A 21,365-nucleotide genomic window follows, 5' to 3' on the forward strand; every position below is an offset into this window, starting at 1 on the left:
GAACATGCCAATCCGTCACTAGTAGACTTCACAAATGTGGCTGTCGCCTGGTGAAGCTAGCTGTAATTACTGGCGAAACGTCGTACTCAGATTGAAAATGTTGTGGCTTGGCTCTCAAACACACCGGTGTGCTGTACTAGTGACGAATTGGCACATTCTGTTTACGTGACAACCCTTACTAGTTGGCTGTGTTGGGTGGGGGCGGGTTTTAACGACACATTTATATATTTATGCGATCTAACCAAAAAAATAACTCTATTATGGATATTGGTCGCGAAAGCCTACGTGTTAAACAGTGTTAAAATTAGATTCCATTGTTTTTGTTGAGAAGAATGGGGTAAGAGAAAAAAATCGGCAGTGATCTGCAAGGCAGGGGGGAACTGCCAGAAAGGGGAGCTGGAGGGACAGGGCAGTTGAAGGATTGTGAGCGGGTGTGGGGGAAGAGGGGCTGAATAGGACCCCTGCAGGACAGGTGGATAGAGATGACAGGAAGCAATGGGGAGGAAGACAAGGGCAGAATGGGAGACAGGGAGGTGTGAACACTGGATTGGACACTATCGCAGTTGGAAGATGCAGCGATGGAGAGAGAAAAGTTTAAAGACTGCTGCGAGAAGACATCGGTATAAGGAAACTGTCGTGCGTCAACAGCTCAAACGGCCAAAGGGCTAGAAGAAGAGGACCGACAATGGCTGACGAGCTTGGGGTGGAGAGGGAGAAAATCGCTCACCTAGGCACCCAGGTGATGGGGCAGGGGGCGACGATGGGAAACGGGGGCTGATGGGAGGCATGGAGAAGCGGCATGGCGCCCGGCGGTGGCGGGGTTGGCGCCAGCGGCCGGAAGAACGCCGCGGGGTTCCCCGAAGGGGGGCCGTCCACGAGCACCGGCTTCCCGGCGGCCTCGGAGCCCTCTTCATCAGGCACCAGCGGCGGGCACGAGTCGGCCCTAAGGGACGAGAGAGCGTGCAGGCTTCAGGTGTGCGGGCACCGTCGTCTGTAAGCAACCGAACACAGCTGGGAGATTTACGAGATGGGCTTTGGCTGGAACACAGCTACGTTACACCTAAACACCGCTCAGTGCAAACCAGCTTTCAACGTGCCATTGGATTCGCTCCTAGGAGAGTACGAATAGCAATGCCTTTCAGATGTTATGTTAACAAGATTTAACAAGTAAAGGTGCAGACCTGCAATTGCTTGCTCATGCCACTGCTGGTGGAAGGGCATCCACAGGAGGGGGCCCCGAGAGAGCCCCTCTCGAGAAGAACTCAATCACATTTTATAATATATATTGGGCATGTTTTATTGTGTTATTCAGGTGGAGCGGTGGCGGAGTTGTCAGCTCACTGCGCTGTGAGCCTGGTGACCTGAGTTTTAATCCAGGCTACAGCTCACCTGGTCCCACCCCCCCCACCAACTTGCACTGCCCAGAATGGTGAAGTATGGTTAAACCAACCCAATGACTACGGCAAGAAGAGGTCTTCATCTCTTAGTGGATTAAGGGCTATAAATTATCATCATTGTTAGACAATATTCCTGTAATGTTTCCTTTTAACATTGTAAACTGTTGCACCCACTTTTTAGCTGTCCGATGCATTTATTTTGACCCAATGTTGCCTTGGAAAATAAATTTCTGGTATCAAAGCAAAAAGTAATTAATAAATCTGGTACGGTGTGTAAACATCAGCGCTGGGAAGACAAAGGCGGTCCCCAGTGCGGTACAAACCACACATTCGTGTTCCATGCCAGCCTTAATAGGGCTTCTCTATAATAACAGCACTCACCCCAATATTCTCTCTAGCGATACGTATAATCCATGTGTATGTTGAACTTATTTCTCACCGTACGTAGTCAACTGTGATCATCGGAGGTGCAGGAGAACAATAAAAAACTAAACACAAAAAAGCAGTTCTAAAGAAATGAATTTTCAATCTAGATTTTAAAGTGTATAGCTCCAGTGGCTTCATAATATCCGAAGGAAGAGTGTTCCAGATGGCCGCAGAGGCGAATTTGAAAGCAAGCGATGCGGTGACCGTCTTTGTTCGATTATCCGAACCGGTCCTGGGCCTCCCCTCGGTCGACTCAGCCTCGAATGAGTACCTAGTACAGTGTGTAAACATCGCCACTGGTGCTGGCCACCCACCCCCTCGTGTACTGTTCCGGCCTTCATAGGTGCTCACTAATAGCATTTGCCTCTTACAGTCTGTTAAGGCTATACAGGGGGTCTTTGTCTTTGTATGCGCGCGTGTCGTCGTAGCGACACTGGTCACTCCCAGCCGCACCTCGTGATCTCCGTGTCACGCCCGCCTCTCTGGGGGGCGTTAGCCCGCGCAAGGAGGGGAGTAGCAGGAGGCCCAGGAGAGCTGCCCCTGCCAGCGCCCCCCGTCCCTCCACGCCGGTGCCTCTTAGCACTTGGCTGTTGCGCCTGCTGCTGCCGTCCACCCGAGGTGGTTTCCTGTACCACGGAAAAGCGGAACGCGAACAACACGGACGTCACAACCCCTGAGCATTGTCGCGGGCAAAACTAACGAGGCCCATGTGTCACTGGAGTCAATAGCAATTCGCACAAAACGATAACAAAGGAAGATGCACTGATAAATCAATACAAATTGGTTCTTATGAAGTGCGACATACCAGAACTATGCATACCAGAATTGATTATATCAGCGTTCAAGAAAATTGTACAGACGTTTTATGTTACTGTTCGTATTAGGTTAAGGCACCTACCAATCGAATTGCAACCCCATAATGTGAAAATGTATTGAATCGCTGGTTGGAAGGCGGGGGAGGGAGGTGGTGGGAAGGGAGGGGGGGGGTTCTAGATGTATTATTCGATGATTATTATACACACACACGAGTTACTGTGACAACGAACGCTGAGATAATGGCGCCGCGGGACCAAAAACCTCTCGCGAGAAACAGGCGAGGCCCACAGACCTTGGGGTTTCCCGCTGCCCGTTCCTCTCCGTGGAGCGAGCACTTGGCTCCTCCATCACCAGCCTCCGGGTTCTTCCCCGCCCCGCCGTGCCTGTGCGCCGCTCGTCCGCTAGCCCGAGCCCCGCCGCTCAACAGCTGCTTCTCCTGACCGGACGGAGCGGCCGCCACGGCCCCCGTGCCGGTTCCTGCCCTGTCCCTCGGCTGCTGCTCTTTGGCTCGACTTGTCGATAGTGGTGGCGAAGAAGACGACAACGGCAGTGGCAACGCTGACGAATGCCCGACGGCGGCGCCGTTCCTTCCAGCATCCTCCACATCAATCCGTCGTTGACCGCGCCTGCCTCCGCCGCCGCCACCGCCGGCAACAGCAACGGGTGACCGCAACTGTTTTTCGACCGTCCTGCAGTCACGCTCACAGGCGCCGTGGCTGCCGTGGTGATTTCCACCAGTGAAGCCGCCGCCGCCGCCGCCGCCGCCGTTGAGGTCGTCCGCGTCGTGCCGCCTGCCCCCTCCACGCCGGTGCGCGGGGGGACCCGGCGACCGTGGCTTTTCGTTACCCTCCAGTCTCTCTCTGCCGAGCGCCGCCGCCGCCTCCGTCGCTTGGCTACCGCCACCTCCGTCTTCCTGCGGCAGGAAGGACGCGGAGATGCGGCTGCCGTAGACGTCCTCATTGTCGAGGCGGCGCTGGGCACGGCGGGCGCGCGCCGGCGACGGGAAGCGCAGGCACGCGGTGCCCGCGGCCACGCTCAGGACCTTGCCGCCGCAGTTCTCGGAGAGCTGGCGCAGGCGAGCGCCCACCTGACGGGTGTCACGGCCACTCGGCAGGTTGTTGATGTAGAGCAACGTGTGGCAGGGCTGCGTGGCGCGAAGGAGCGTGACCAGTGGGAGGAGGGGAGGAAAAAATACCGATTCGCGTTATCCGTGTGCACCTTGGGTCTGTATTTCGCACGTGCACCCCCGAAGTGCTGCCCCGTTACCTCAAGTTTCATTTATTTCAAGTTTTACTTATTAGGTGTAGCCCTGTGAGCCCATGCGGCTCTTAAGTCAGGTGCAACCGCAACAAACTAAATTTAAACACAGAACATCTTAAAGTGACAACGCGTAACAGAAACATCCTGGAATAAACCAGCAAATATTCCACACGCAAAAAAAACGTATTAAAACGCTGTGTGCAAAAATCAATGTGGTGCAAGCCAACAACAACAACAACCATAAAACAATTTAGATTAACCATGTTTTCGAATCACCAAAATAAAGCTATAAAAACAATGTAAAAACAGTAATCATAGGAACTGTGATTTTAAATTTCACAATAAACGATATACATAACACGTACGACAAAAAACTGCAGCCATAGCTGGCAGCACGACACTCCCAGTGTATGATGTGTGAGTGAGTCAGCAGCAGTGTGAGTGAGTGTATGATGTGTGAGTGAGCCAGCACACGATGAGTGAACCTGTGTATGATGAGTGAATGGGTCAGTGGTTGTACGAGTGTATGATGTGTGAGTGAGTGAGTAAGCGCATGATGAGTGAGTCAGTGCATGATGTGTGAGTGAGTCAGTGCATGGTGTGAGCGAGTCAGTGCATGGTGTGAGTGAGTCAGTGTATGATGTGGGAGAAAGTCAGTGTCGGCTCCCTCTGCTCGCGCCATCGCCCCCCCCCCCCCCCCCGGCTCCGTCGGCCCCCCCTGGCTCCATCGGCCCACTCGGCTCCATCGGCTCCCTCCGTCAGCTCCCTCGGCCCCCTGCTAGAGATCAAGAGCTGCCCGCTCTCCGCAAGTGCTGCTCCAGCTTTTGACTGCCATCTCACTTGGAATGCGGTCCACTAGGATCGCTGCCCCCTTGCGGAGTGCCTCGCTTACCACTAAGTGCCAACAAGCTGGAAGAGCTGCCCCCTCTGTCAGTGCTGCTCCCTTTTAAGTGCTGCCACCCAATTCACGGTTTCCCCCACAATGCTCATCCTTCCTTTGAGTGCTCCAACACCCAAGCTTTCAGTGTAAGCGCCGTTTCCCCTTGAGTGCCACCCTCCGTGAGAGTTGCCCCTCCGTAAACGCTGCCCTACCTTTTGAGTGCAACCCCCTCCCTTGTTAGTCATGACGGTTCTCACCACACAACCGACCCCCCACCTCTACGAGTGCCACCACCCGCCAAGAGCTGTCGGGCTATACGTTCCGCCCCCCTGCATTGGTCACTCCGGGCACCTGGGGCGAGGGGCAGGGCGGCAGGTCATCGACGAGCTCCTCATAGCGGATGGACGTGTTGGCGTGGTGCATCAGTGCGCTCGACGCCTGTGTCTTGTGCACCAGCACCACGGTGAAGCCGTGCCGGTGGCGCAGGTCGCTCATTTCCAGGGCGAAGTTCACGTCGCCTGTGTGGGAGGAGGGGAAGGCGGGGGGAAGGCGCTAGCGAGCCATTCAATGCGAACACCACAACAACCCACCACGATCTGGCCATCGTGCATTATGTTTCACACGTTTGTGTTACGTTGGTCACAGTCTTCATCTCGTCGTGCAAATCGGGTTTGCTTGCCGTCCCTGCCATACAAAGAACCTCAACGATCTGACGACTTCAAACCACCCCCCACCACTACTAAACTGCGTAACTCATCACCCTCCTATCTTCCTACCTAATTACGATTAGCAGTGCAGTTGTTTAGCAGAGTACGCTATAAACTGCATGCCCCGAGTTAAATACTCAACCAGGGCATCTGAACCAGCCCTGGCCTCCAAGCTTGGCACATAGCCAGTATAAAACCACTAACCGTGAGTAGTGAGGGCTCGCTTGGCTCGGAAAAAGGGCCATTTTATTATTATTATTATGCTCGTTTCGCCAGGGAATCATCACAAGCCAAATTTTCAGGAGGGTCCTGTCAAGTTTTTGCAGGGGGGGGGTGGGGGGTGGGGGGGGAGTCCTCACTGGAGATGAGCACGATGGTGGCGGGAGCAGAGTGCGTCTCGGCGAAGCGACGCATGCTCTGCTTAAGCTTGTCGTCCGCCGCGTTCTTCGCCGTCGCGTTGATGTGCACGACCGTCACCTGCGCCGCACACGCATGGCGACAAAGACACCATCCCCACCAGAGCCTTAACAGACTGCTGGGGCAAAGCGCTGTTAGCCGGCACTCACGAAGGCCAGCGTGGCAGACGAGGGGGTGGTGTGGCCACCAATATGCCCCACTGGTGACGTTTGCATACCCCATCAGGTACTCAATTTAAGGCAGGAATCGACCGAGGGGAGAGGGCCATAGTTCGGGTATTCACCACGAATGTTGATCGTGAACGGGAATCGAACCTTAGTCCGCCAGGTTGGTAGGGGAGCTCGGTACCGACGACACTACTACTCCCCACCAGGCACGCACCCACATGGACATTTGAGTCTCCCGATGAGCGGACGCCACCAGGCGACGTACATTGATTTTCACAGGCTCGGCGGTGGCTCACGGCGAAACACGGTCACACCGATCGTCACTCCCGTTCCATGAAAAAAAAATGGTGTCGGTGGCAACCCAGAAACGGTACTCGTCGAAACGTTGCGTCCGTAACACACCTGTGCGTCCGTAACACACCTGTGCGTCCGTAACACACCTGTGCGTTGTTCAGCTCCTGGATGACCTCGCGCTTCTCCTTGCTGATGTCGCACACGCACAGGAACTCGGCCTCGCGGTGCCCACCGAACAGGCGCTGCCGCACGCGCTGCGCCACCGACATGGCCGAACGGCCCGTGGGCACAGAGCAGTTCTCAATGTCCCAGAAGACGCCGATCGGCGGGAGGCCATCCCTGTCGCCCGCTCCACCCGCGCCGCTCATCCCGCCCAGCGGAGGGAGCTCAGACGCAACGTCTGTGAACGGCGAACGAACAATATGCGAGGTCAAGTTATGGTGGCGAGATGTATGTTAACTACCTCGCCTGGTATATAGGTCGTGGGTTCTCCCCGCGGTTGCGTGGATTTTTTTTTTGGCTGCAATACATCTCCACGTGATAAGCCACTTTGCTGAGATATAATTTGTGGCCAGGTTGCTTCTGAAAAAAATAAATCTATATAGCTCACTGGGCCTTACCTGGTAAAATTTACAGTCCAAAACAATAGATTACCTCGGGTGCACGTCGGAGCGGAGGCCCCGTTGACCAGCGACGGGGGAGGGATGTCGGGCCACACGTTGGAGCCGTGGAGGGGCCCACAGGGGTCGGTGGGCCCCGGCGCGGACCCCCGCCTGGGCTGGGACACGGTCGTCTCGCTCGCGTCACCCTGGGTGGAGGTGAGGGGCAGGCGCAGAGATGGGTGGTGGCGGCTAGGAATTATAACGGAGACGGAGCTGAAGGTGGTGCGAGGTGTGCAATAAGTAAAATACAATACTGTGTGTAAATGATGAGAAAAGCCATTACAAGGAGAAAGACGCATGCAGGTTGGAAACAAATTCGACAAGGCTGCGAGGACTGTACATGCAATGTGGTGGGCACATGATGTGGGCCCTCCCGTTGTTTGTGAACACACCTTGGTGTGAGCTGAATAAATTCGAACTCGCTTTAAGAGGAGAATGCACAACTCAAATGGCTTAATTGCTGGCATGTCGCCCAAGGACCGTAGTTGTACACCCCTGGTTTAAAGTATTTACGGACGTTATTACATTTATCTTTCGGTCAAATTAAGAATGAGTTATTCACGTCACTAACTTATTCACTTAAAATAAACACAATGTGATTCATAAACTTAAAGCGGAACTTGATTTAAACCTTCCGCAGAGAATTGTCAGTGAAGGTTAGATTGCAAACACAAGCATAAACGGATCCCATGCCTAAAGCATCTGCAAAAATAGGGCATTGTGCGTGGCAAGTGTCATTATTCATGTTACATTTTTGAACAATCTTTCTGATGTGACCATGGTCACCACACGTCTCAATCTCCGTGGGCTCTCATCCACTTAAATAAAGGAAACGAAATAAAATCAATTCAGCCACTGCCCTCCACGCCTACTTTCACGGCCAACGGCGACGTGGCTTCACCATGGGACACAAGAAGAGGAAATCGGAGAAGGAAATCAACCCCATTAAACCAACCCCCAAGGAACACACAGTGGACGCACCTTGCAGTGGCAGCCTTGGCAGTGGTGCCCATGCACGTGTGCAACCGGGATCGGGAGTGAGGGGCAGTGCAGGTGAGCCGACGCGGTACCACCACCACCACCACCAGGAGGAAGGAGAACGTGCTGCCGATGGTGCTCGTCGTGCTTCGTGCAGTGGCCAGGGAACGGCAAGGAAGAGAGCGCCTCGGCGGCGCAGCGCAGCGCGGGGGCACCGGCCGTTGCTAGCGACCCGCAGCCCGGGCAGGCCAGCGCTGCCATCGACGCCAGATAGGATGGCGCAGACTGCTGCCGAGCACGGAGGCCGGACGAGCCGCAGCAAAACTGGCCAGGTGTCAGCAGGCCGGAGCCGTGATCCGCAGGCACTGCCGGCGCCTGGTCCCCCCAGTAAGGGTCCCGGGGGCGGCAGGCGTCGGCGTCAAGGCCACCGCGGTGAAATGGCGGCGTCACGCCACGCATGGCCGTCGGGCACGGCACGCAGGCGTAGCCGCTTACTTGGCACGAGGTGGAGGTGGCGGAGGTGTCGCTGGTGGGTGGGCAAGGGACCTCTTGCGGGGGGCGCGGCGCCAGCATCGTCATGGGGTTCAGCAGGGAGGCGGACACGCGCTTGAAGTTGGCGTCGGCCATGTTGAACATTGCCACAGGCTGCTGCTTGGCCAAGCAGTAGTGCTGCATTGGGACGGCACACAGAGATGAAAGGCCAGCAGCTTCAGCGTACGACAAACCAACAACTGGCCATACTCGCAGGCCCAAATCCACATGACAGAGAATCTCCGGTTTTGTCCGATTTTTGTAGGAAAACGTGCTGCCGTCTCCATCATCAACAATGTAGAAAATCTGTAGGGGGATGTGATATCCTTAAGCCTTTTCATCAAGATGTGAATGTGACGCATAAATAAATTAAATTAATTGCTTACGAGCAAAGGCCTTGGCGAGTATCGACTCATTATTTTCAGGGTCCTTCCGAGACGTTTGGCCAATTACTCTTTAATCTTTTTTTTGTCTGCATGTGTAATGTAACTTGTGTGCCTGGAGAAAACCCACCACGCATATAGCAGCGGAAGAAAACACCGGGCAAGAGAGCACCCAGCGCAGGCTAGCCGCTCACCGGCGTTTGCGCCACGGGCACGTAGCTCTGCGTTGGGAAGAACAGCGGGCGAGTCGGGGCCACGAGCGGCTGCGTGAGCGACAGGCAGCCGGACAATTGCAGGTACCAGGTGCCGGGATCGGACCTCGCATGGCCCTCGGGGAGGTGGAAGCCACTGCTGCCACCCACGGCCTCTGCGGCCGCGTCACGAGAGGGCAGCCCCCACTCGGCACGCCGCTCCATCGCCGGTCCAGTGCTCATTCATCCTCCGCTCTGGCGTGGGCGTCGCTGTGGGAATGGCTGAGGGTGCACGGTGAGGGGGAAGGGGGTGAGCGGTGACGTGCACAGGCTTGCGACGACCGCTTGTGTTGCGATCGAAACGTCGTGATCTATTAATTTTTTATACCTACGTGACTTTACCGAAAGAACCAAAGAGTAAGTGATTTTTAATGCGCAGAAGCGATCGAGAGCACGTATTTATGCACACATCTTTCGCCAAAACTAATCATAAACAAAAACTCACGGCCATCAATAAACCATATCCTAATGAAAAAAATATTTTCATAGCCGACGTTCTGGCAATGTACTTTCTTCATGGCAGAAAGAAAGGCCTTTTCCCGAACTATTATTATTGTCACCACTGCCATAAACATTGTTTACAAACATTACATTGTAAAGGTGCAGCCCTGAAATGATTTGCTCACACCAGCTTTGTTAAATGTAGGCATTTGTAAACATCAAAAGCAAATTCACTCGTAATATTCAAGTCGCGAATGCATACATTTATTCAGCATCCATTAAGATGCAGTAATTCCTCAACATCATGCAAATGTAATATTGTTCCAATGTGTGCGCGAGGATTCATGCAAAAGGTGAAGATCTAGCCCTGCAATTGCTTGCTGAAGCCACTACTGGCAGAAGGGCCTCCTCTAGACAGTATTTGTTGTACTCTTCTATTGCGGGCCAGACTACTTGGAAGAGGTAGGCATACCCACACTTTACCCCACCACACATGACCTGCTGATCGACTGTGATGTAGCTATTTATATTGCCTGGTGGAAGCCGAGTGGGATTTAAGAAACCGTCTCACTATTTCAACTGCTGTGCCAGGAGAATGAACCAGTGAGCTCTGGATTGCAAGTCAATGTTGCGTGAACAAGTACGCTACAGGAGCATCCCAATAATACTAAGGAATGCATCCGGGAAAGCCTCAAGGAGTCAAGGGTTTCTTTGGAGGGTTCTCTGCATGTTCATGTTTGGCCAATTCGATTTTCATGAGGAGTGTTATGCCGAGAAGAAACAAAAAATAAGTTGAAGATTAACACGAAAAGGGTCACACACACATGGGTTTACGAACCCAATTGCTTTACAGTCGTCAAATGGTCACTCCACAGCCTCGCGGGTTTCACAGTTTCCACCACAGTAAGACTTCGCTCAGGACTTCCATAGGGGTGGGCGAGCATCCAATTCTGTACTGACATATGGGCCGAGAGGCGATAAAGATATTTATTCCTGCATTGTTTGCCTCTTGAATGGCCTTGAAAAAAGGCATGCATTTGATTTGAATGCATGTTTTCAAATCTCTATTAATTGACCAAATCTTGTCAGACCTTGGAAACTAAACAAGGTTCGGCCCAGTTAGCACTTGAAGGGTGACTGTCTGAGTGTACAATGTATTGTAGACATGGGCTGAACCATATCATAAATGCCTCCTAGTTAAGTATTTTTATACTTATTGGCTCATGTATGGGTTTTCTTCAGGTACTCCGATGGCTCACAATCCAGATATTAAATGGTACTTCCCAAACATGTCAATCTCGAAATAAGGAGTCTCAAGTCAGCGAGGTTTTCCTGGGTTAATAAAAGGTATTACAAGGATTGTCGCGATACCATTTTACACAATGACGATATAGCATTCCAAGTGTTTAGAAAGCACACCTCTGTGCACATACAACAAAACACCATTAGCATTTCGCGACATAGTATATAGTTGTCATCTTATCTTAGGTCACCGTCAAGATAAATGATCAAATGTGACCCTACCGACCGAGAGCGCGCCAGTGATGCAGTGATAAGACAATTGTGGATCGATGTCGTCATCATTTGCTTTCAATATAATTTGATAACCTAACACGCGAAGACCGCATTTGCACTTTAGGAAATGCTGATTGTGTTTGCATATGCAGGTGCTTGTGTGTTTTTTTGCATATACACGTGTTTGCGTGTTAATTGAAACTTATAGTACGAGTTTTTCTCGTCAGTACACAGATTTTACATGAAATGTCCCGTCTCTTTGTAATCACATGGTTTTTTTTATTGTATATTTCTACTTTACTGCTTCTTAATCTTTCAAATGGCTGGATTAAACACAACAGTTTTGAAACATTTTACAAAGTTACGTTTTTTTTTTCAACCGCTGGTTCACAGCAAACACCGCCGGCATGTCGCTAATGGATGCGATTGATCGGTTCGGCGATTCATTGATCTTCCAATTTGCGTTCGCGCGGGCTTTATCGTGTGGTTCATTAAACAGGTCCCTGCAGGGTGGGCTGGTAGGAACATTGGAATTTTGCGCAATTTTATTTTTACACCCCAACAGCACGAGATTTCGCTTCGTTAAAGTAATGAAAGGGGACGGACGGACGGACACATTAATCTATTGCAGGCTGGTACACTCAGTTTACAACATCGTTCCTACCAGTATTAAATTGCCCCTCCCGATTTAAGTTCCCTCATTAATCAGCGTTTACCAATTTCAAAACGTGCAGAGCTTGCACGTGCGCGGGACATCAACAGTGGGGCGGTGTGGGAATTACTTAATGAGCGGCACGCGTTTGAACGCAGCGGGGAGAAGCAGTGGGTGGTGGTGGTGGTTGTTGTCGCTGCTGAAAGGCCGCGTTAATTTGCTCCCGAAGTTGTTCAAGGACGACTTATTTGTTGTCACAAGACCGTCTTGGAGTGAGGCCCATCGCCTTAAGGAGACAATTAAGTCACCAAAACGCACGTAACGCAGTAATAGCGTTACACAATTGATTGTTACGTAAATTTCAGGTGTGTTAATCGACGAGGCCAAACACAATTTTTTTTTAAAACGCACGAAAAGAAAGTGAAGTCCAGGTGGTGTCCATGCTCAAACGAAGGATGTCGCTTTGTACAGCCCTGAGGTAGTAGTTGGGAATTGTAAGGTCCTATAACAGGAGCCAGTCCGCCCTTAGAACCGTGGCAAACACACCTATGGACAAAACACAAGCGCTTCAAGTGAAAGAAAAAAGCTAAATAAAAACCTACACAGTCGACGCATTTAAAATGAGGCGTTGTCTTAAAGAGCCAACCGCTCCGTGTTTTTTTTTAGGGCATTCAAAACAATACGGGTACAGTGCGCTACTGTACAAAAAAAAGCCTCGGGCCTACCGTGGCCCCCCAACATTTCAATTCATTTTCATTGGGGAAGGGGGGTGGGGGAGAGCCAATTTGACCTTTGTTCACCTGCTGATTTGTCGCTTTGCCAGCCGAGTGTCCTACGCTTCGGTTGTAAGTTGTCCCGCGAGAGAGAGAGGAGAGAGAGAGAAGAGAGAACCACCACAGTCTGGCGACGGAGCGAACGCCAAAGGCCGCCCCGGGGCGCTCCCGTCTCCCTGTAAACAGCGGGCGGCTGCCGTAAAGCTCACTTCTTGTCACGTGCTTGTCGCAAAGCCCGCCGCTTTCCACCCCACGCGCCCTCCCTCTGTGGTCGTAAAACGACCGCTGCCGTTAAATTAGGAAATGGCGACCCCCAGTCCACCCCCTCCAACCCCCCTCCAACCCCCCCCGTCCCCCTCCAACCCCCCCCCGTCCCCCTCCAACCCCCCTCCGTCCCCCTCCAACCCCCCCCGTCCCCCTCCAACCCCCCCCGTCCCCCTCCAACCCCCCTCCAACCCCCCCGTCCCCCTCCAATCCCCCTCCAACCCCCCCCGTCCCCCTCCAACCCCCCCCCGTCCCCCTCCAACCCCCCTCCAACCCCCCCGTCCCCCTCCAACCCCCCTCCGTCCCCCTCCAACCCCCCCCGTCCCCCTCCAACCCCCCTCCAACCCCCCCGTCCCCCTCCAACCCCCCTCCAACCCCCCCCCGTCCCCCTCCAACCCCCCTCCAACCCCCCCCGTCCCCCTCCAACCCCCCCCCGTCCCCCTCCAACCCCCCTCCAACCCCCCCGTCCCCCTCCAACCCCCCCCCCGTACCCCTCCAACCCCCCCCCCCGTACCCCTCCAACCCCCCTCCGACCCCCCCCGTCCCCCTCCAACCCCCCCGTCGCCCTCCAACCCCCCCCCCGTCCCCTTCCAACCCCCCCCGTCCCCCTCCAACCCCCCTCCAACCCCCCCCGTCCCCCTCCAACCCCCCCGTCCCCCTCCAACCCCCCCCGTCCCCCTCCAACCCCCCCCGTCCCCCTCCAACCCCCCTCCAACCCCCCTCCAACCCCCCCCGTCCCCCTCCAACCCCCCCGTCGCCCTCCAACCCCCCCCCCGTCCCCTTCCAACCCCCCCCCCGTCCCCTTCCAACCCCCCCGTCCCCCTCCAACCCCCCCCGTCCCCCTCCAACCCCCCTCCAACCCCCCTCCAACCCCCCCCCGTCCCCTTCCAACCCCCCCATCCCCCTCCAACCCCCCCCGTCCCCCTCCAACCCCCCTCCAACCCCCCTCCAACCCCCCCCCCCGTCCCCCTCCAACCCCCCCCGTCCCCCTCCAACCCCCCTCCAACCCCCCCCGTCCCCCTCCAACCCTCGCCCCCCCACCCCCCCGCCGCAACCCCCTCGCCACCCCCACCACCCCCCTCGGTGACGTCATCATCGACACGAGTGTGGCGTCATTAACTTGGAGAATGGCGTCATCTTCGCGATTGAAATTACGTAATGCCCTAACAATTTGAAACCGATTTTTATAAGGTGAAGTCGATGACAAATAATCCATTTGGTGGAATAATATTCGATTAGTCGATTCACTAGTTTAACATTCAGCGGATCGATTGATTTTAGTGGTCGATTCATCGCCGTCTAATCGACTTTAAATCGAAATCGACTTGTTTATTTGTGGTCGATTACTCGGGCCCCTTTATAAATGACAGCTGCCCGTCGCCCTGCAAAGGCGGGAAACCCCAAACCTCACGGAAAGCCTCGCCCATCTTAGATTGTGACGTCACAAACACCCTCCCATGATCCCCAGTCCAGCGGCACACGCGGGATCAGAGGACGCGACTATTTATCAGAGGACGCGACTATTTCCCCCCTAATTCTTCTTTGGTTCTTTCGGTAAAGTCACGTAGAATGAGAATAAAATAAAATAAAACAATACAATTCTCATAACTGTTTACTCGTTATCCAATCCGGCGAGTTGATTGAACCGTTGATCGTTAGAATACTCGATTACTTAAAAAAAATTTAATCTGTGTATAATTGTTGCATTGGTATTTATTGTGGTTAGTTATGTAAGATGACAATCATATTCATCACTTTACGGCCTGTGTTGGCTTTCATGACAGAACCATTTTGGGTTGCCCCGATATGAATAATGACTTTCTCACAACCATGAGCCAATGGCGGAAATTCCATATTTCTATGCCGGGAATATTTTGTCCATAAGATAAGCGCTGTAGGATTCCCACAAAGTGGTCCTCTACACGACCCTATTACCACACACCTAAGCATACTCTGTCTCGGCACGTGTTATTTCCGGTCAACTAAAGAGTCTGAATGACGCATTGCCATAATGCATTTCGTAACACTTGAACAGGTCTGAAGTTGTCTATTTCTTTATCACTGCTGCCTCTTAGTCTGTTACAAATGTATGTTGAGAGTGATCTCAGACAAGCGGAACACAATGCATTTCTTCAGAGACTGCAGATGGTTTTTTTAGCAAAATGCACCACGGCTGAGTGCTTTATATACATTTCTTGCCTGTTATTTGGAGACTCATGGTAATCCGGTCTGCACTATTTTTTCTGTTATGATGTGGGGGGGGGGGGGGGGCGGTTCTTTTCGTAAGTTATAGATTTGATAACTTAACTCGATTCACGTTTCCATACCTATCAACCCCTTATCAATGCCTACGTTATTACAGAGCAATTCAGACCTTATTAGTCACCCCGTTCATCCTACAAAGTCACATCACAAGGTAGAAACACAAATAGACATTTATTTTTGTGTGTGCCCGTATTGAAACGGCTGTACGCCGTATGGACCTGAAAACTAAATTCCCCTGTAAAAGAATACCGGGTAAACCGAATGGGTTGACAGGTATGATATAGTAGTGTAGTGTATAGTGCAGTGTATATCATACCTGTCAACCCCTTATCAGTGTCTACCTTAGGGGCCGTCCATAAATGACGTCACGCGATTTTTGACGATTTTTGACCCCCCCTCCTCGTCACACGGCGTCATAAAAAGTCAGACCCCCCCCCCTCAAATATGACGTCACAAAGCTCTGCCCCCCCCCCCCCAAAATAAACATGCCTTCAAATCGCTTTAAACTATTGTCATTGTAGTGCGTATTTAATGTGGTGCTGCACTTTGATGTTGTAGAAGAAAACATTTATAAAAAGTCTATTTAATTAATTAGAACGTGTTGTCTAGATTTATTTAAAGTTGCGCATTTTTACGTGACGTCACATTTCTCACCCCCCCCCCCCCCGCGTCACACATCGTCACAAATATCTGACCCCCCCCCCCCCAAGGTGCGTGACCTCATTTATAGACGGCCCCTTATTACAGACCAATTCCGACCTTATTGGTCACCCCGTGCCCCTTATAAATCTGAACGTTCATCCAACAAAGTCCCATCGTAAGGGAAAGGAACACAAATATATATTTTAAAAAATGTGGTCATATTGAAACGGCTGTACGCCGTATGGACCTGAAAACTCAATTTCCCTGTACAAGAACACGGGGCTGGGTTTGATACGGTTCGAATTCTAGATTTGAAGCTTTCGTGACTGCAAGGATTCATACTCTTTGGGTTTATTCGGTAAAGTCACGTAGATAAAATAAAACAAAATAAAAGAAAACAATTAAATCACGACGTTTCGGAGGCAACACAAGCTTCCGTCTTCAGGTGGAATAGTCAACGCAGAATATCTGTGTCAGGAGCACAGTTCAGAGACGACCGGGATTATATACAGGTTAAGGGAGGGGGGAGGAGTCAGTAAGGGGGGCGTGGGTGGGTGGGAGGGCTGGGTTAAGCAGCCTTTTGATAGACTGCTGCGGGTAATAACCACTTCGCACTGCACGAGAGTGGGTAAAACCCACCTTTTGTTATGCTGCGTGGGGGGTCGGGGGGAGGAAGAGACCTGCTTCATGTGTACATCTCTATTTTTTGAAAGTGGCGGCAAACGGTTGTTCAATTATAAGGTAGTTAAAGTTTGATATACAACCACTGACTTGATTTATAACATCTTTCCAGTGATTGCTCAATTTGAAACCATCCTCTCAGTTGAAGTTGTGTCTGTGTTTGTAAATCTGGATGGCCTCGTGGACAAATCTCTGATAATAACTGGTAGGTTTGCAGAGCACCTTGGTATCGGGGAAAACAATATCATGATCACCCACAACGTTGTAACAATGATCAGCCACGGCAGAAGAATTCGTTCTGCCGTGTTTCAAATCTGATTTGTGCTCGCGAATTCGGCCAGAGATATGTCGCTTCGTCTCCCCAATATAGCAGGCCCCACAGGTACAACTCAATTTGTAAACACCGGGATACTGTAAGTCAGGAATAACATCCTTTACTGACGGGATCAGATCACGGATTTTGTGCACTGTGTTGAACTGGACCTGGATTTTGTGTTTGTTTAGAATTTAGAAAATCTTTTTAGTAACGCCTGCTATGTATGGAAACGTGATGATTTTTATCGGAGTGTCAAGTGGTTGTTTCTGTATGGTGGGAGAAACAGCTTGGCGGATGGTACGGTCATAATAACCGTTCATCTTGAGGGCCAGATGTACGTGTTTTAATTCACTGGTCAGGTGGTGTTTGTCAGAAATGCAATGAGCCCTATCGATTAACGTTTTGATTAGAGAATTCTTCTGAGTCGGGTGGTGGTGGGAATCAAGTTTCAAGTAGGAGTCTGTGTGGGTGGGCTTCCTGTAAACAGAATGTCCCAAAGAGCCATCAGGCCTTCTCTCAAACAGGACATCCAAGAATGGTAGCTTGCCATCTTTCTCCACTTCCATGGTGAATTTGATGGAAGGGTGTCTGGAATTGATGTGGTCTAGGAAAAAGTTCAAAGCTGGGAGGCCATGTGGCCAAATTACGAAAGTGTCATCCAGATATCTCTTCCACAGGGAAGGGCTGAGGGTGGATGTCTGGATGGCGTCTGATTCAAATTTCTCCATGAAAACATTGGCTATCACTGGTGATAAGGGAGAACCCATGGGGGTACTCTGATTTTGTTTGTAGAAAGTGCCATTCCAAGTAAAGTAGGTGTTGGTGAGGCAGTGCTTAACCAATGCCGGTACATCGGGGTCAAGTCCATGTTGGACCAAATCTTCGATTATTGTGATGGTATCAGGTACTGGGACCTTGGTGAACAGAGAGACCACATCAAAGCTGACGAGGATATCATCAGGAGACAGTACAATGTCCTTAACCATAGAGACCAATTGGGTTGAGTTAAGTACTGCTGAGCTGGTCTTGCCAGTCAAGGGAAGCAGAGTATCTGACAGAAAACGGGCCAGCTTGTATGTAGGTGAGTTGATAGTGGACACGATGGGTCGTAGTGGGGTACCTTCTTTATGGATCTTGGGAAGACCATAGAATCTGGGAAGTCTTGCAGCGGAGGGTTTTAGGGAGGGACGTTTGGTTGGTTCAATTAGGGAAGTTGAACTAGTGATGATAATCACTGATGAAGTTGAACTCGTGATGATCATCACTGATGAAGTTGAAATAGTGATGATAATCAGTGATGATCATCACGAGTTCAACTTCATCAGTGATTATCATCACTAGTTCAACTTCCCTAATTGAACCAACCAAACGTCCCTCCCTAAAACCCTCCGCTGCAAGACTTCCCAGATTCTATGGTCTTCCCAAGATCCATAAAGAAGGTACCCCACTACGACCCATCGTGTCCACTATCAACTCACCTACATACAAGCTGGCCCGTTTTCTGTCAGATACTCTGCTTCCCTTCACTGGCAAGACCAGCTCAGCAGTACTTAACTCAACCCAATTGGTCTCTATGGTTAGGGACATTGTACTGTCTCCTGACGATATCCTCGTCAGCTTTGATGTGGTCTCTCTGTTCACCAAGGTCCCAGTACCTGATACCATCACAATAATCGAAGATTTGGTCCAACATGGACTTGACCCCGATGTACCGGCATTGGTTAAGCACTGCCTCAACAACACCTACTTTACTTGGAATGGCACCTTCTACAAACAAAATGAGGGTACCCCATGGGTTCCCCCTTATCACCAGTGATAGCCAATGTTTTCATGGAGAAATTTGAATCAGACGCCATCCAGACATCCACCCTCAGCCCTTCCCTGTGGAAGAGATATGTGGATGACACTTTCGTCATTTGGCCACATGGCCTCCCAGCTTTGAACCTTTTCCTAGACCACATCAATTCCAGACACCCTTCCATCAAATTCACCATGGAAGTGGAGAAAGATGGCAAGCTACCATTCTTGGATGTCCTGTTTGAGAGAAGGCCTGATGGCTCTTTGGGACATTCTGTTTACAGGAAGCCCACCCACACAGACTCCTACTTGAAACTTGATTCCCACCACCACCCGACTCAGAAGAATTCTCTCATCAAAACGTTAATCCATAGGGCTCATTGCATTTCTGACAAACACCACCTAACCAGTGAATTAAAACATGTACATCTGGCCCTCAAGATGAACGATAATTCTGACCATACCATCCACCAAGCTGTTTCTCCCACCATACAGAAACAACCACTTGACACTCCGATCAAAATCATCACGTTACCATACATAGCAGGCGTTACTAAAAAGATTTCCAAAATTCTAAACAAACACAAGATCCAGGTCCAGTTCAACAGAGTGCACAAAATCCGTGATCTGATCCTGTCAGGAAAGGATGTTATTCCTGACTTACAGTACCCCGGTGTTTACAAATTGAGTTGTACCTGCAGGGACTGCTATATTGGGGAGACGAAGCGACATATTTCCGACCGAATTCGCGAGCACAAATCAGATTTGAAACACGGCAGAACGAATTCTTCTGCCGTGGCTGATCATTGTTACAACGCTGTGAGTGACCATGATATTGTTTTCTGCGATACCAAGGTGCTCTGCAAACCTACCGGTTATTATCAGAGATTTGTCCACGAGGCCATCCAGATTTACAAACACAGACACAACTTCAACTGAGAGGATGGTTTCAAATTGAGCAATCACTGGAAAGATGTTATAAATCAAGTCAGTGGTTGTATATCAAACTTTAACTACCTTATAATTGAACAACCGTTTGCCGCCGCTTTCAAAAAAATGGAGATGTACACATGAAGCGGGTCTCTTCCTCCCCCCGACCCCCCACGCAGCATAACAAAAGGTGGATTTTACCCACTCTCGTGCAGTGCGAAGTGGTTATTACCCGCAGCAGCCTATCAAAAGGCTGCTTAACCCAGCCCTCCCACCCACCCACGCCCCCCTTACTGACTCCTCCCCCCCCCCGAACCTGTATATAATCCCGGTCGTCTCTGAACTGTGCTCCTGACACAGATATTCTGCGTTGACTATTCCACCTGAAGACGGAAGCTTGCGTTGCCTCCGAAACGTCGTGATTGAATTGTTTTCTTTGATCTTGTTTTACTTTATCTACGTGACTTTACCGAATAAAACCAAAGAGTACGGTTCGAATTCTTTTGTCACCTAACCAATATGGCTAGCGGCCCCCCTACGGTCCCCTGACCAACATGGCCGCGACAGGTCACGTGTCGCGGTGACGTCAAAGTCGTTATATCCATCCCCCTCCACATCATCCCCCTCCTCCTCATATGGGCGCGGAGCTCCGATCGGCTTAAACATTAAACTGGCGGAACCCGGCCGCGCCAATTACAATTTTGCTCCCCTCTCTCTCTCACTTCATCCACAATCTGAGAGCGCTCCGAACATCGGTTCGGGGCGATGGACGACTTCTGTAGCGTGGACGGCTCCGATCCCTTATGGGTAAGTGCGTGTTTTGTCTCGCCGGTAAATAATGTAACAAAAAAAACAAGAAGACGTGTAATGGAATTACGTTGATGGTATTTTTTTTGTTACTAGTTTACGCCTTCTTCCCAGCACCCAGTAATCGTGTCCACGTGCAACAGGGTCTTGTCAGTGGCACGCGCGTGTCCCTATGCGTCCGGTAATCTTCATAAATAGCACGTGGCGTATACGCGTGAGATGTAAGTACAGTACAATTGTGTGTGTGTGGTGTGTGTGATATAATTGGTTAATTTCAGTGAATAAAATACCGTAGTTATCACAACGATAAACCCTTGCTCTTTTGTCATTAGCACCGCTTGGGTTGAAAGGCCTCGCTCGCTTCGTTCAAGTCATGATGCAGGGCGGGGTGGGTGGGTGGGTGGGGGGGCTTGTGTGACCATACTTCACCACACTGGTAGTTGGGGTTAAAGGAGGAGACGGGCCCCAGGGAGGTTTTAGGGGGCGCCAGGAATCTGTTCGGATGTAACTCGTCCACTGACGTTGTCAAAGAGCCGTGACCGGGGAATAGAACGCGGGTGCCCCCCGCTAGCAACTCTCGTTACATACAGCACGGCTCGCCAACAGCACTTGCCCCTACAGTCTGTTACAGGCTGCACGGGGGATCTTTGTCTTTGTAAATGTGTGGAGCGCCGCGCTACGAACCCGGCCACCCGAGTTCGATTCCCGCTCACGGCCACCGACAACCACCCAGTGGCGATTGTCTTTAACCGGTCCCGGCCCCCCCCCCCTTCTCTAGGTCGACTCGTCTTCAAATGAGTACCTGGTACGCGATGTGTAAACGTCGTCGCTGGGGAGACAAAGGCGGCCGGGCGTGTTTTGTCGGCCGCCCACCCCCCCCCTTCCCCCCTCGTTGTGCCACAGTGCCGGCCTTCAAAGGGCGCTTACTCGCCGACGGCTCCTCGTCCCCAACATTCTTGTTGCAGCCTTATTAGAGAGACGGGGGGGATGTGGGGAGAGATCGTTTTGTCTTTGTGTGCGACTCTGCATCGTCGGGTTTATTATAATACACGCTGCCGTCCCGTCGTGACATTGGCGAATTGGTAGCGCTGCGGCTTGTCTCGCCACGCCGAC

At 51.5% G+C, this 21,365-nt stretch overlaps 2 protein-coding genes across 7 annotated transcripts in view; one reads left to right on the forward strand and one right to left on the reverse strand.

Moving 5' to 3' along the window:
• MARF1 (meiosis regulator and mRNA stability factor 1) overlaps positions 1 to 12,819 on the reverse strand; it is a 39,203-nt gene extending 26,384 nt beyond the window's left edge. For 3 of the 5 annotated variants that reach the window (XM_032970109.2, XM_032970110.2, XM_032970108.2), the window contains exons 1-10: positions 12,578 to 12,819; positions 9,113 to 9,391; positions 8,008 to 8,673; positions 7,019 to 7,172; positions 6,511 to 6,764; positions 5,846 to 5,963; positions 5,131 to 5,297; positions 2,932 to 3,783; positions 2,277 to 2,449; positions 728 to 943 (exon numbers count right to left, since the gene is read on the reverse strand). In XM_032970109.2, the coding sequence (XP_032826000.2) occupies positions 728 to 943; positions 2,277 to 2,449; positions 2,932 to 3,783; positions 5,131 to 5,297; positions 5,846 to 5,963; positions 6,511 to 6,764; positions 7,019 to 7,172; positions 8,008 to 8,673; positions 9,113 to 9,352 (2,840 nt within the window). In that variant the 5' untranslated portion in view covers positions 9,353 to 9,391; positions 12,578 to 12,819. Of the gene's footprint in view, positions 1 to 727; positions 944 to 2,276; positions 2,450 to 2,931; positions 3,784 to 5,130; positions 5,298 to 5,845; positions 5,964 to 6,510; positions 6,765 to 7,018; positions 7,173 to 8,007; positions 8,674 to 9,048; positions 9,392 to 12,577 lie in introns of all 5 variants that reach the window. The other 2 variants (XM_032970111.2, XM_032970112.2) reach the window with 2 other exon arrangements.
• Positions 12,820 to 19,976: 7,157 nt separating this feature from the next.
• The window catches only part of LOC116951484 (ATP binding cassette subfamily C member 1 (ABCC1 blood group)), a 55,041-nt gene continuing 53,652 nt past the window's right edge, over positions 19,977 to 21,365 (forward strand). The window contains exon 1 of one of the 2 annotated variants that reach the window (XM_032970120.2): positions 19,977 to 20,252. In XM_032970120.2, the coding sequence (XP_032826011.2) occupies positions 20,211 to 20,252 (42 nt within the window). In that variant the 5' untranslated portion in view covers positions 19,977 to 20,210. The remainder of the gene's footprint in view (positions 20,253 to 21,365) is intronic. The other variant, XM_032970121.2, reaches the window with a different exon arrangement.

Source organism: Petromyzon marinus, chromosome 43, assembly GCF_048934315.1.
Source record: "Petromyzon marinus isolate PM22_M1 ecotype Great Lakes invasive population chromosome 43, UKy_Petmar_22M1.pri1.0, whole genome shotgun sequence".
Taxonomy (NCBI): domain Eukaryota; kingdom Metazoa; phylum Chordata; class Hyperoartia; order Petromyzontiformes; family Petromyzontidae; genus Petromyzon; species Petromyzon marinus.